This window comes from Hyperolius riggenbachi, chromosome 3, assembly GCF_040937935.1.
Source record: "Hyperolius riggenbachi isolate aHypRig1 chromosome 3, aHypRig1.pri, whole genome shotgun sequence".
NCBI lineage: Eukaryota > Metazoa > Chordata > Amphibia > Anura > Hyperoliidae > Hyperolius > Hyperolius riggenbachi.
The window spans coordinates 263037080-263051061 of NC_090648.1; the positions used below are offsets into that span (position 1 = coordinate 263037080).

Below are 13982 nucleotides of genomic sequence, written 5' to 3' on the forward strand. Positions count from 1 at the left end.
CTCCAAATTCAAGGGGGGGGGGGGGGGGGGGGGGGGGTCACATCCTCACAAGTTTGCCTCAAACAGCAAAAAGTCTAAAACCAGCCCTGCGCCCATGGCCATCTGGGATGAAGGATTTAATGTCCTCTGCCTCCTGGCAGCAAATGCTTTCTGATTCTGTGGGCATCAATTTCCCCAGAAACACCAGTTCGTGTTCCCAATCCTGGTATTGACATGAGATGGGTCTGATGTAGAGGTCTATGACTCCTGTTTTTTCCCGTTTGTGAGGGCCTGGCAGGGTTGAATGCAGAGCTTGGATCTTCCTCGAACGATGGACGAGAGGTGTAGATCTCATCCATATCATCCATCATCATCTGTGTCTAAAATAAGACATTATTATTGCAACCTACAATTTAAAAATAAATGAATTTAAAAAAAAGGGACAGGGGTTTACATGCACTATCACACTAATTATGTATAATATACCGTATGTGGCTATCATTGTCTAAATTTATGCTGTGCACTTTTATGTATGCACGTTTTCCTCCATCCTCTTCCCTATCCAGGGGGAAGGTGTGAATGTAATCAAGTGTGAAGTTGGCGAAAAAGTACTATTAAAATTGTATTAAGTATCTTCTTGTTTGCTGGTGGTTTAAAAATAATTTTATGACAAAGGGCCTGATTCACAAAGCGGTGCTAACAGTTAGCACGCTGGTAAAAAGCCCTTTATCACGCCTAAACTCAGTTTAGGCATGATAAGTTTAGGTGTGATAAGTTTAGGTGTGATAAGTTTAGGCATGATAAGTTTAGGTGTGATAAGTTTAGGCATGATAAGTTTAAGCACCAACTGGGTTAGCACCGCAGTGCACAGCTGATCAAAAGTTTTTCGCTAGCAAAGTCTGGTGCACTTCGCATAGAGTTTAATGGCGCTGCTTTGCGTGCGGGACTTTGCACGCTATCTACACTTATCTAAACTTAGCATGCCTAAACTTATCACACCTAAACTTATCACGCCTAAACTTATCACGCCTAAACTGGCTTTTCACCAGCGTGGTGCAATGGTTATCATGCCTAAAGTCTCTAACTGGGTTAGCACCGCTTTGTGAATCGAGCCCAAAGTGTGAAAATTTCACCTAGGAGAAAACTCAGTAGAAAAAGTGGACTGCATATGGGCCTATGTCTCAACATGTCATTTTGATTGTGTTTTTTTTTTTTGTTTTTTTTTAATCAAAAATCTTGACAGAATGGAAAATGTCAGCTAATTGTGGTTGTGAGCCGCCACAGCAGATCGACAGCCAATATCGCTGCTGCGAAGAACAACTCTGCAGTTTAATAGATTTTCAATAGCTTTCATGGTTACTGGTAAATTTATTAAAAATTCGTGGGAGCTCTTGGTCTTCAGGATGTAAAAAAAATTATGTAATCATTATGTTAATAATAACATTATTAGATAGATAGATAGATAGATAGATTCTAGAAGTCCCCGTTATCCAGAACTCAGGCAAGCAGAAGTCTCAACTAACCGGCATGCCAGAGGGATCCCAGGGACTTTGTTTTTGGGGTGTTTGCAGGAGCGTTTAAAGAATGCTATTAGGACACAGAGGCTGGTTCTGCATACAATGACCAGCCTCTGTTACTATACTGTGCCCCCCCACGTAGCTATGCTGTCCTCCAGAAAACAAAATGCTGTGCTAGCAGCTTGTCGCTAGCTGGCTGTTTCCATCCAGGCAGTCATTTACCGCTGCTCCCCCGCCTCCTCTATAACACCGCTCCCCGTCTGTGTCCCTTCCCGCCTCCGTAAGCTGATTGGAGGGAAGGGACGCAGACAGGGAGCAGCGCTATAGAGGAGGTGGGGGAGCAGCGGTAAATGACAGCCTGGATGTAAACAGCCTGCTAGCGACAATCTGCATGTCGCTAGAACAGCGGTTTTTTTTTTTGGGGGGGGGGGGGGACAGCAGAGCGCAGGGGGGGAGGGGCCTGGGGGGACATTGTACAGACACAGGGCTGGTGATTGTATGCAGAACCAGCCTCTGTGTCCTAATAGCATTAATAGCATTCTTAAAACCCACCTCGGGTTCCCTTTAATACTTACCAAGCCTGCAGCAATGTTTTGCATCCTTCCTCTTGCTCCTAGCGGGCTCTTAGTGGCTACCGGCATCCATGCACACAAGTCATCATGTCACGTGACCCAATGTGGGTCAGGTGGCATGTTGGCTTCCGTGCACGGGGAAGCCAGGAAGCAGCTAGGAGCAACAGGAAGGCTGCAAGATGTCGCTGGATGCTCAGTGAGTATTGGGGGCGGTTGGGGGAGGTTTGTGCTTTTAAGACCTGCCAGCACATGTATCCGGCACCAGGCGATCCCCACTGATGGCAGATTCTGGGGATAATATATATATATATTATAATATACAGTATATACTGTATATACACACACACACACACATTTCTTCATATGTACTTAAAGGAAGCCCGAGGTGAGAGGGATATGGAAACTGCTATATTTTTTTCCTTTCAAACAATACCAGTTGCCTGGCTGTCCTTCTGATCCTGTGTCTAATAATTTTAGTCATAGACCCTGAACAAGCATGCAGCAGATCAGCTACTCTGACTCAGGATTAGCCATATGCTTGTTCCAGGGTTTTGACTCCAACACTACTTATACCAGAAGATCAAAAGGGCTGCTTGGCAACTGGCATTGTTTACAGGGAAATAAATGTCAGCCTCCATATCCCTCTCACCTTGTGTTCCCTTTAAATATACATCTTCAAGTATAGAAGATGTAGACCCTAAAAGCGCTTTTGCAATGATTCCCTATGAGAGTGCTCGTGACGTCAGGAAGTGAACAAACAGAACCGCTTTGCAAAAGCTCTTAGAAAAGCGCTTTATACAAAATCGAAGCGCACAGGTAAGCGCCAAGAGGGCAAAAAAATTGTGCATAAAATTGAAAAACGCTGGTGTCAGCGATTTTGATTTTAGATGGGAACAAAGCCTTACCAGTTACCACAAAAGGAAAGAAGGAGTGGTGTAAAAGGTACCCACTAATGATAACTTGCTTGTACAACCTTAACAAATCTAAGCAGTACAAAGGTACATTTTGTGAATATACGTTGAATGGATACTTCAGGTATCTCAACATATTACATAGAACTCTTTTGGCTTCCAGTATCACCTCTATCTAGAGTCCCCGACTGTCTACGTGCCGTTTCTGCAATCATGTCCTCCCGCTTCCTCAAACTCAACATGACTAAAACGGAAATTGTGACTTTTCCACCATCGCTATCTACACCCCCACCAATTGCGACCATAACTGTAGACAACATCCCAATAACCTCAACCACTAAGGCCCGCTGCTTGGGGGTTATACTTGACTCAGAGCTCTCCTTTAAACCTCACATTGCCTCATTAACCATCACCTGCTATTTCCAGCTCAAAAATATATTTCGTATCTGTCCCTTCCTCACAAAAGAGGCCACCAAAATGCTTGTTCATGCCTTAATCATCTCCCGCCTAGACTACTGCAACACCCTGCTCTGTGGTCTACCAAAAAACAGGCTAGCACCTCTCCAATCCCTCCTAAATTCAGCGACCCGCCTCATTCACCTTTCCACACGCTCTTCCGATGCAGCCCCACTGTGCCGTTCTCTCCACTGGTTACCTATTACCCAGAGGATCCAGTTCAAACTCCTGAGTCTAACATACAAAGCCCTCCACGAGTTGTCTCCTCCATACATCTCCTCACTAATCTCAAGATATTGTCCCTCCCGCAACCTTCGCTCCTCCCAAGAAATTCTCCTGGCCTCTAAGCTGATCACCTCCTCTCATGCTCACATCCAGGACTTTACACAAGCATCACCCCTTATTTGGAACTCTCTTCCACAACCTGTACATCATGCTCCAAACCTGGACATCTTCAAACGCACTCTTAAAACACACCTTTTCAGACAAGCTTATAACATTCTATAGCCCTTATTTACTTATCTGTCACAATGTAATCAGAGGCAAAGGGTCACTACCTCATACATCCTCCTCCCTCTTACATAGTATGTCCCCCACTACCCATTAGATTGTAAGCTTGCAAGGGCAGGGTCATCCTCCTTATGTTTACTGTTTTTGTAACAATATTTGTGCTGCTTGGAACTCTGCTGTACATTTGTTAGTTGTATCTATGTTCCCCTTGTCGTCTTATTGTGCTTTGTAAAGCGCTGCGGAATATGTTGGCGCTATATAAATAAAAAATAATAATAATAGAAATGGTAAGGTGATAACAATCAAAATTACTAGCGGGCACCATACAGTGTTGTTTCTTATTTGTTTCTATGTAAAGTTTGCAACTTGACTCTAATACACAGGCAAGCCCGTCTCCAGAGGATATGTATTGTTCTGGAGCCTGCAGGGCTGTGTGTAAAGCATTCACCAGAAAATGACACACAACAGATCAGATGATTTATCGCAACAGAAGTTACAAACTCTGCTGAGAATGTCACAATGTATATGATGGATGATGGACTGGTTCTGTACCAACCTGCTGCCAGCCTAGCATAAATAACATAAAGCAAGCAACATAGCAGAAACATAATTGCATATATATATATATATATATATATATATATATATATATATATATATATATATATATATATATATATATATATATATATATATATATATATATATATATATATATATATATATATATATATTTACAAATGTAATAAAGTAGGATTTGCCTTGTACCTATAGATGCACATTTAGAATCTGTTTTATCTGCTATCCAGCTAAGTATTCCTCTTGTAGCATCTTGAGTCCCTGCATGTGTTGTGTCCCTGTAACATGACCTGCTTGTACACAGTATTCAGGGAGCACACACTGAGCATACAGGAGGTTTCCCAGGCAGGGGGAGGAGAGGGGAGGGATGTATGCGAAGCAGCTTGGCACAGTGAGGAGCAGCACATAACTAACTGTTCACTGTTCAGAGTTTATTACAGGAAGCGACTGTAAAATACCACAGAAGCTGTTTGCAGAGCATGTACTATGTAAACTAAATGTACTTCATGTAAGATGTGAAGACTAATTGCGGTACTAGGTACAGTTTTCTTTTGGCATCTGTATCCTCAGCAATGATAGAATTATCAATAGAGGGAACAAGACCTCGTGCGTAAGGGATCTCATGAACAGTTTCTATATAAGCTTCCCAATTTTGTAATCCCTCCCTTCATGAGGTGCTGCAGCCTCCCAACCAAGTGTCAGACTGTAGTGTGCCCATCTAAAGGGATGCCAATGATGCCTTTCAACATGACACATTAATGACCCCCTTTCACAGGGCTCTTTCTGCGCTATGCCAGCAGTGTCCCGCGTTATGGCAGCTGTGTAGACGCTAGTGTTGTCCGGATCATGAACGATTCGGATCTTTGATCCGAATCTATTTTATGAGTCGATCATCCGAATCATCAAAATGAGTGATTCGGATCGCAAAAGGGGCGGGGCCAGGAGCGACACGCCCCCTCTCAGCGGGCAGCGGGGTCTTGGAAGCAGAGCAGAGATGGATCGCTCTGTTGGAAGGGAGGCAGCGTTGCAGGGAGACAGGTAGATGAGAGAGAGGGGACATGGGTGCCACTGCCAGATATGTGTAGAGCACACATACTGGCTGCAATGTGCTGCCCATTATAGGCTGGCTGTTCCGTAGTTGTGCACAGTGATCACATTGGAAGCTTTTGGCTCAGCACAGCTCAGTAACTTTGCAGGCACTGTGATTGCAGGGCAAAATGATCCTCCTCCACCTCGGCACTAAACAGCTGCACTTATCTTCTGGGAATGCTTTCTTTCACTGTGCGACCTTTTCTTTCAAAGTGTACAGATGAACATATAGGTGAAATATATGACATAAAGCATATGATTGCAGCATGTGGGTATTAACGTGCAAACATTTCTGCTCTCTGCTCGTCCCTCCTCCCTTCTCTGTCCACTCCCTGCCCTCTGTCATCTTCTCCCCTTCTCTGTGTGTCCACTCCCTCCCCTTCTCCTGTCCACAGACCTGTCCTGCTGTTCATTTCACCCCCGAATGCTTCCAGTAGTAAAATGATCCGAGATTCGGATCAAAGATCCGGATCTCTTCAATGATCCGATTCGAATCATCCGGATCATTGAAAAGATCCGAACTTCCCATCTCTAGTAGACGCAATCACACAGAGATAGTTGGTTGTCATGGTTTCCAGGGGTCACATGGGCGCTGCGAGCTCCTCTTGCTGCGGTGGCTGTTGCGGGAGGCGGAGGATGCAGTGTTGAACCTCAAGCCGGATTTGCACTTGCAGCAAGAGCGTGCACATGCTAATGCACCCTGTAGAAAGGATTACACAGCCAGCCAGCCAGTCAGCCGTAGCGACCAATCCTCTTTCGCATTAGAATGATGACTGAGAGTGCAAGGTGCAGCCAGCCGCTGATCTAGTGTTTGCTGTTGCCGCCCGCGGATTTCCTTTGACTGTCTCTTGCTGGGGAGCAGGCTCCCTGGGAAGACTCCGAGCTGCGGCGTGGGAAGGTGATCTGCATCGCTGATGTAATTAAAGGGGAGATCTCAACAACTGAGGACTCCTGGATCAGTGTCTCCTCCTCTTTCCCCACAGTATTCTGGCACTGGTCTGTGTCTTCCTGAAGCAGGACCAAATCCCCTGGATTGTCTTCCCTCCTGCAGGCAACTGTCTGGATTTATGTGGCTGCAGCACTAACCTGTGATGCAGCTTGTGTCATCCTGCTCTGTGGACTAATCACTTCAGCTATTGGCCTCCCATCCTGTCTATTGTTCTGATTGCTCATGATTAACCTGCATTTCCTTTCTTTTACACTGTTACACACTGACCCTGGGCATCTCATATGTATGTGTGTGTGTTCATTATGATAAGCATCAGCAATTCCCCAGTCCTCACATTCATGGATTGACAGGCCAATACCTATGATACAATGTTGTGCCTATATTAGTTAACTCATTCTCTTCCAGAGATCATTTTCATTCTTCTCTAGAGCACTGAATCTATTGCAGTGGCTGTATCTTCTCATCGGCACCCCCTATGTGTCTGTTCATTTCTACAATCCTCACCTGGACAATTTGTCATTGTGTGTCTGCCCACAGAGGAGCACCATCCAGAAATTCCACATTACTATAAATAAGCAGACGCTTCCCTCCACGCCCATTGCTTTGTATAGTGATTGATATCCTAATTTTTTTCACTTGTTGCCTAAATCCCTAATTTGACCATTGGCCCCAGGAATGAGTATAGAAATCCCAGAGGGGCTGACGGAGCTGCTGCAGAGCTTTACAGTGGAGGTGCTGAGGAAGCAGCCTGAAGACCTGCTGGAATTCGCCCTGCAGTATTTCACTCAGCTGAAGGAATCACAGGGCCAGGGGGCTACCCTAAGTCATGGCATGGACTTGCCTTTCAGACACTCCAAAGGGGTCAACTTTGCTGAAGAACCCATGCAGACTGACAGTGAAAATGGTGATGAGGAAGATGATGATGACGAGGAGTTTGTAGGTGAGTGTCATTTTATAATGGTGACCCCCCTTTGTTTCTATTGTTCCCTGCTATTTCATTGTAATGGTGTGGTTATTGCATATGTTGCATACAAATATATCCTATTAGATTCAAAACTGGATTAGTCATTTAATTTCAATGTGTTGTCCATCAGTATGATTTCTGATTACATTTATAGCTTCTCTGCAGAGAATGGAAAGGAGACAATGCATCTGTAAATAGAAATTGCAGAAGAATTGTGATTGAAACCATTCAGGCTTTGGATGGCCGCACAGCCTTTCATTACACAATATTTGTCATACATGACAGGACAATCTGTGTGCTTGTCATAGCAGCTTTCCAAGCAGAGCATTTTATGATAAGCTAGTTTTCTAAAATACTTGTTGGTAAGCTCTTCACATGTGTCAGACATGAATGATGACTGAATGAGTTAAAAGCAGGCTTTGCTGTATTGCAGAGGAGGGTGGTGGTGGTGGCATTAGAGGACAGGTGTATGTCTTTTAACGTGTATGCTGAGAAAATGGAGGGTGGATGTTTGAGCATCTGAAAAAATGCCAGTTTTCATACACATCTGTGTGAGAGTGTGTATGTCGGTTTTCATGTATGCACACGAGGTGAGCTACTGCTATTTCTGTTTTGCTAAGCATGCAGTAAAATAGTGGATTGTGTTCTTGTTTTGTTGCATCTCGTTTTATTAATGAACTGTGGGGAAGATAGCAGATCGGCTGTTTTAGTTTCACATATTTGTGAAACAGGCTGAAGCGTTTCCCTCTCACAGGATGTGTGCAAGGTATCAGCCAATCACAGGAAGCAACATCTCACAGAATGAATGGAGGCCTGAGTGCAGCAAAGAGACATGTATCATCTAAGAACAAATAAGATACAATATACCGCTTATTGTATCAAAAATAACATTCAGGTTTGGAGACGTGCCAGCCTGTCTTACAGAATGGGTAAATAGGTCAATGATAAGCAAATCATTTCTTGTTTACTATATGATCTGTTCACAATTGTGGTGTATCAGATATATGTTTTGTGTATTTTTAAACATCTTTATCCCCAACTTTTGAACCACACTACTTCCCCCAAAGTACTTTTCTATAATGCTTCAAACCATTTATGGCCAAATGCAGCCCACCATAGCTTTTCTGGTGGCCCCTGAAGCTCCCTATAGTTGTTAATTCCATGTGGCGCGCAGGCTGTAGCTCAGAGTCACTTTTATTCGCCAAGCAGAACTGGATCGTTCCCGGAATTGGATTTGGCACATCCAGGACTAATGAGTATGAGATAGGACACACAGTATTTGGTAGAGTAACACAATTACAAGTACAGCAGAGTAACACAATATACATAATACACAGCAGTGTAAATACAATTGTCGGTAACAGTGAAAATCTAGGAAGGGAAGGAAGTACAAGAGGCAGTGAGTTCAGGAGGTTAACTGAGAGGAAAAAACTGTTCCTGTGCCTTGAGGTCCTGGTGGAGATGGCCCAAAACCTCCGGCCTGTGCTGTCATATGCAGGGGTCACCTTATGTCACCATTCTGCCTCCTCCTTTACTTGCCTGTAGGTTATCAGCCACCAATGTAGCAGTAGCAGCCACAGATTTATCAGCAGCCTCTATGCTAGCAGCAGTAACAGCCATTGATAAGCAGCTGCCACTGTGCCAGGTCGCACTATGCCTTCATACTGAAAGGACCATGCTTAACTGCACATGGTATATGAGTATATGAGTTATTTCCTGTGGAAATGTTTCCTCTTACAAAAGGCATAGTGTACCTAACTGCAAACCACAAAAAACACGTTTAATTTCGCTAGTTCGGCCCCTAGCACTCTCAAGAAAGGCAATATGGTCCTTGGCCTAAAAATTTTGGACAACCCTGATTTACTATTTATTATATATTATATTATTATGTGTGTGTGCTCCCCTATATCTAACTCCATGTACATTCAGTAGATTTTCACTATCCTAAATCATGGATTGTGATCATTTTAGGTGATAGTTTGCTGAGTGTGCAGGTGTTCTTCAGTGCTTGCTTTTTTCTCTCCAGCAAATGGCTGTGTTGGAAAATCCTTGGCCAATTGCTATTGCAGTGTATGCAGAGTGTCCACTGCTCTTATTCCCTCCTCTCCGTAACACAGAACGTACCTTTGGCCAAGACCCCGAGCATCATTTCTATACAGGAATTGCAAGTAAAGTGTCACCAAAAAAGATCACAAAAGTTTGGATATCAAAAATGTTAAATGTGTACTTAGCTATACTCACTGAAATTACATTGGACCCTTCCTCATCTCCATTTACACTCATGGTGTGGGACAAATATTAAGCTCTTTTGGTTTTCAATATCACCTCTGTGCCCATACACCGAAATCTATCTTTCAGCCCCCGACATTTCCACACTATTATCTTAAGTCCCCAATTGTCTGCTGTACCTACATTCATGTCAACGGTTTCCTAGAACTTAACTTGAACGTGATATTTCCACCTTCTTTCTCTGTTCCATATCCCCCACTTCCCAACATCATTGTAGAAAACACCCCAATAACCTCAACTTCTTAAGGTTGCTTTCTGGGGTTAATTCTGGACTCTGTGCTCTCATTTAGACCAAATTTTAACCCATTAAATATATCCTGTTACTTCCATCTCAAAAACATTTCCAGAATTTGTCCCTTCCTTTTACAAGAGGCAACCAAAATGCTTGTACAAGCTCTTATAATATCCCATCTTGACTACTGGAACACCCTAATCCATAATCTACCAAAAAGAAGATGGACATCTGTCCAGTCCCTACTAAACTCCGCTGCCCATCTCATCCACCTCTCCTCCCACTCTTCTGAGACAGTCCTTTTCTGACAATCTCTCCAATAGATACCAATTACCCAAAGGATCAAGTTTAAACTCCTCATACTATCATACAAAGCTCTACACAAGTTGTCACCTCCATATATTTCCTCATTAATCTGCAGATACCATCCCATCCGGAACCTTTGCTCCTCTAAGTAGACCCTTTTGTCCTCTAGCTCCGTCACTTTCTCTCACTTCCATATCCAGGAATCCTCACAAGCATCCACTCTCCTCTGGAACTCTCTCCCTCGGCCTGTCCATCATGCTTTGAACTTGGAAACCTTTAAATGTACTCTCAAAACGCACCTTTTCAGACAAGTCTATAATTTATTGTAGGTCGCAATGGAGGCTCACTGATTTTTCTGCTAACTCCTGTGTCTCCATCCCTATGGTTTCCACCCACTACCCTCTAGATTGTATGCTTGCAAGGGCAAGCCTCCTATTGTTTCTTATTTAGTTGTAATTCATCATATGAACGTGTACCAATTTTTATTTTTTTTTAAATGTTTTGTTTTGTTTTGTTTTTTTCCATCAAAAATAACCATTAGACATTTTCGGATTATATACAACATCAGTCCTAAAACAGGTGATTACAGAAGATAATGTCTCATGCTAGATGCACAACATCATACATCATCAGTAACAGAAGATGGAATATATGAGGAAAAAAAGCATCTTACAATCTTCCCCAACCCCCCCCCCCCCCCCCCCCATTTCTCCCCTTTTCAAGAAGGTTGAAACAAGTTTTACATTGAGGAAAAAAAGAAAGTGGCACATCGCCATACGTTTTCTTAGCTAGTGGACAGGTGAAAATCCTCATGCGTAGGCAAAAACTATTATGTTATTTCAAGCGGTCCCAAGGTACCAAGCAATTGTTGGTAAGCATACTATTCAGAGTACTTGAAAGGTTCCATAAAAGAGTTAATCTCTTCTGGCGGGATCATCAAAGCAATGTACAGTTTCCATCTCTTAAAGAAATGTTTGGTTCCCTTGTCAACATTAAGGGTAGCATCAAGTCTCTCCAAATTCATTAAATATGTTATCCATCTCATCATGCAGCTCTTGTATGGAGGGGGGAGTAGGGTATATCCATCTGTTGAGGATTGATTTTTTTTGCAGCTAAGAAGGTAAGGTGTGCAATGTCTGGGATTGAAACACTTGTCGATGCATCCTGTGTTTCGTTTCTGAGTAATGAAAGAGTTAAAGTAGAGGTGTTCGTGATAATGATTTCTTACAAAGTTTCTGCAAAAAAATGGAAACCTCATCCCAAAAAGTCTAAATTTTTGGGCATGACTATAGGAAGTGAAATATGTCGGCATTCTGGAGTTTACATTTCGGACAGGCATTTGTGTAGTTCATTGGAGGAGTTTTGTATTTTATGTCGAATGCGTATTTCGCTTTAAACATCAGAAGCAAATGAGATTCTTTCCATTTCTCACTCACTATAAGTTTTCTGACAGTGTTATTCCCCTCCACTAGGTTTTCCCCCAGCTGCTCCACCTCAAGGTGCTTTTCCCATCCTTTAAAATTAAAGCGGACCCAAGCCAAACATTTTTTTTATTCAAAATATTTAGTTGCACCACTATGACACATACAAAGATAACTAAACACTCCTTCAAGCCTATGAGCATTTCAGTGCATGCTTTTCATCCTTCTCTTTCCATAACTAGGGTTATACAGGTGGCAGCCATTAGCAATTCCTCCTTTGCCGGACACCACCTACTCCACCAGTTTGCCGGATTCTGTCCCGGGAATATGAAAGGAAGGGAGGGGTTCCTCCAATAAATGTAAAATATTTTATATTTGTCATCATGCAGCTGAAAAAACGCTGCTATTTATTATTATTATCATTTAGAAATTTTTTTTTTTTTTCTGAAATCTAGTATTTTTAATTTGGGTCCACTTTAAGTGAGATCTTGTGGGTGACATTCAGTTGAACCAAAGCGCCTTGGAGCTCTGACAAGGATATTTTTCTTGGATTTAGAAATCTGTCAAAAGGGGTCAGGGTGGCTATAGTGGTTATATTTGAAAGATTCGCCTTGACAAATGATCTAAGCAGGGTGTACATGAAGTAGCTATTGGGGGATATAAAAAACATATGTTGCATCTCCTTGAAGGTGTACCATCTGTGGTCTACTAAATGTAAAAAAATTCCCCAATTTTATTATACCAAGATCTTCCCACTTTGCATACGCCTCATGCATCATCCCGGGGGTATAACCTGGCTGTCCCCAAAGTGGCATGTACTTTGACACTGACCAGGGTAGTTTAAACAATTTGCGAAGCTCTCTCCACATCACAATCGTGTCTCTCATAAGTTGGTCTGCTTGATTCTAGCAGGAAGGGCTTACCACTTTGAGCGTAGAATACCTCTAAGATGTCAGGGCTCGGCTTTAGCACTTTCTATTGCATAGTTGGAGAAGGAGCTGGTCTCTGAGACCCAATCTCGTACATGTCGGGCTAGACAAGCCAGGTTATATCGCCTTATATCTGGAATATTCAGACCCCCATGCACTTTGGGTAGTTGCAGTTTATTTAATTTAACCCATGCTTTCTTGAATTTGGTAAAAGCCCTGTTTAGCTTATTTACCATCCTTATGTCTGAGCAACAAAGGCAGAACTTGCATGGGATATAACAATTTCCCAAAACCTATCAACTTGAGAAGGGCCGCTCTCCCGACCAAACTTAGTGGAATGAATGCCCACCCTTCCAGTTGCGCAATTACCTTGGTGATCACCGGTGAAATGTTTTCGGTATAAAGTTGGTGGGGGTCCTTATGTATTTTAAGACCTAAATATGTTATCGTAGGGGAAGTAATTTTGACCCCTAAATCTTTCGACTCATCAGTAGTAGCTTTACGTGTACCAATTTTAGTGATGTCTCAAACCACACATTTACTATAATGTACTTGTAGTGCTGGATCTCATCATTGTACAGTGGCATGAACCTCTCATGTATATATGTTCCTCAATTGATATGGCTCTATGGGATAGGGCTTGGACCAGTACAACAGAATACCCAAGCAACTCGGGGTGACCCAAACCACTAGGAAAGTATAGGGGAATAAAATAAACCGAAAAGCCCTCCTACTAAGAAGCAATGCTTAGTGTAATTTGCCTTCTTAAAACAGAAGGCATTTGCAATAATTCTGCTTGAAGCGAGCAACTTAATACAAGTAAATGTAAAAATAGTTTTATAAAGATCACCATGTTCTGTCTAATCACTGCACACTATTCTGGCAGTTGGACTGTGCCACTAGTGTCCAGGGAGTGCTTTTGAAAATAAAGGAATTCCTTTTGAATTCCTGAAATCCCCCATAAGGAGTTGGACTAGTCCTGCCACAATAATACTAGATGCTGTAGGTGACAGCACCAAAAAAAGTAAGTTATATTTTATTTTAATCTGGAACAAATGTACATCTTATACTGTATGTATGGGAACACATGTATTTTACAATTTTTTTTGTGACAGTAGTCTTTAAAGCTACCGGCATGTTCAGATGAACAATATTTGTTTTTCAATTTTATAAAAAGATCTCTGTACAAACATGCTGCTTGGCTGTAGCTGAACAACCAGCTCAGTTTTTTAAAGTTAGGATGGGTATGACAAACTAACGGTGTCCATGGCAGGAAGAA

At 42.6% G+C, this 13982-nt stretch overlaps 1 protein-coding gene across 1 annotated transcript in view; it reads left to right on the top strand.

Annotated features, from left to right (window-relative positions):
* The first annotated feature begins 6212 nt into the window (after positions 1-6212).
* Positions 6213-13982, top strand: part of PRKAR2B (protein kinase cAMP-dependent type II regulatory subunit beta) — a 154965-nt gene continuing 147195 nt past the window's right edge. The window contains exon 1 of the mRNA XM_068276278.1: positions 6213-7502. Coding sequence (XP_068132379.1) covers positions 7238-7502 — 265 coding nt within the window. The 5' untranslated portion in view covers positions 6213-7237. The remainder of the gene's footprint in view (positions 7503-13982) is intronic.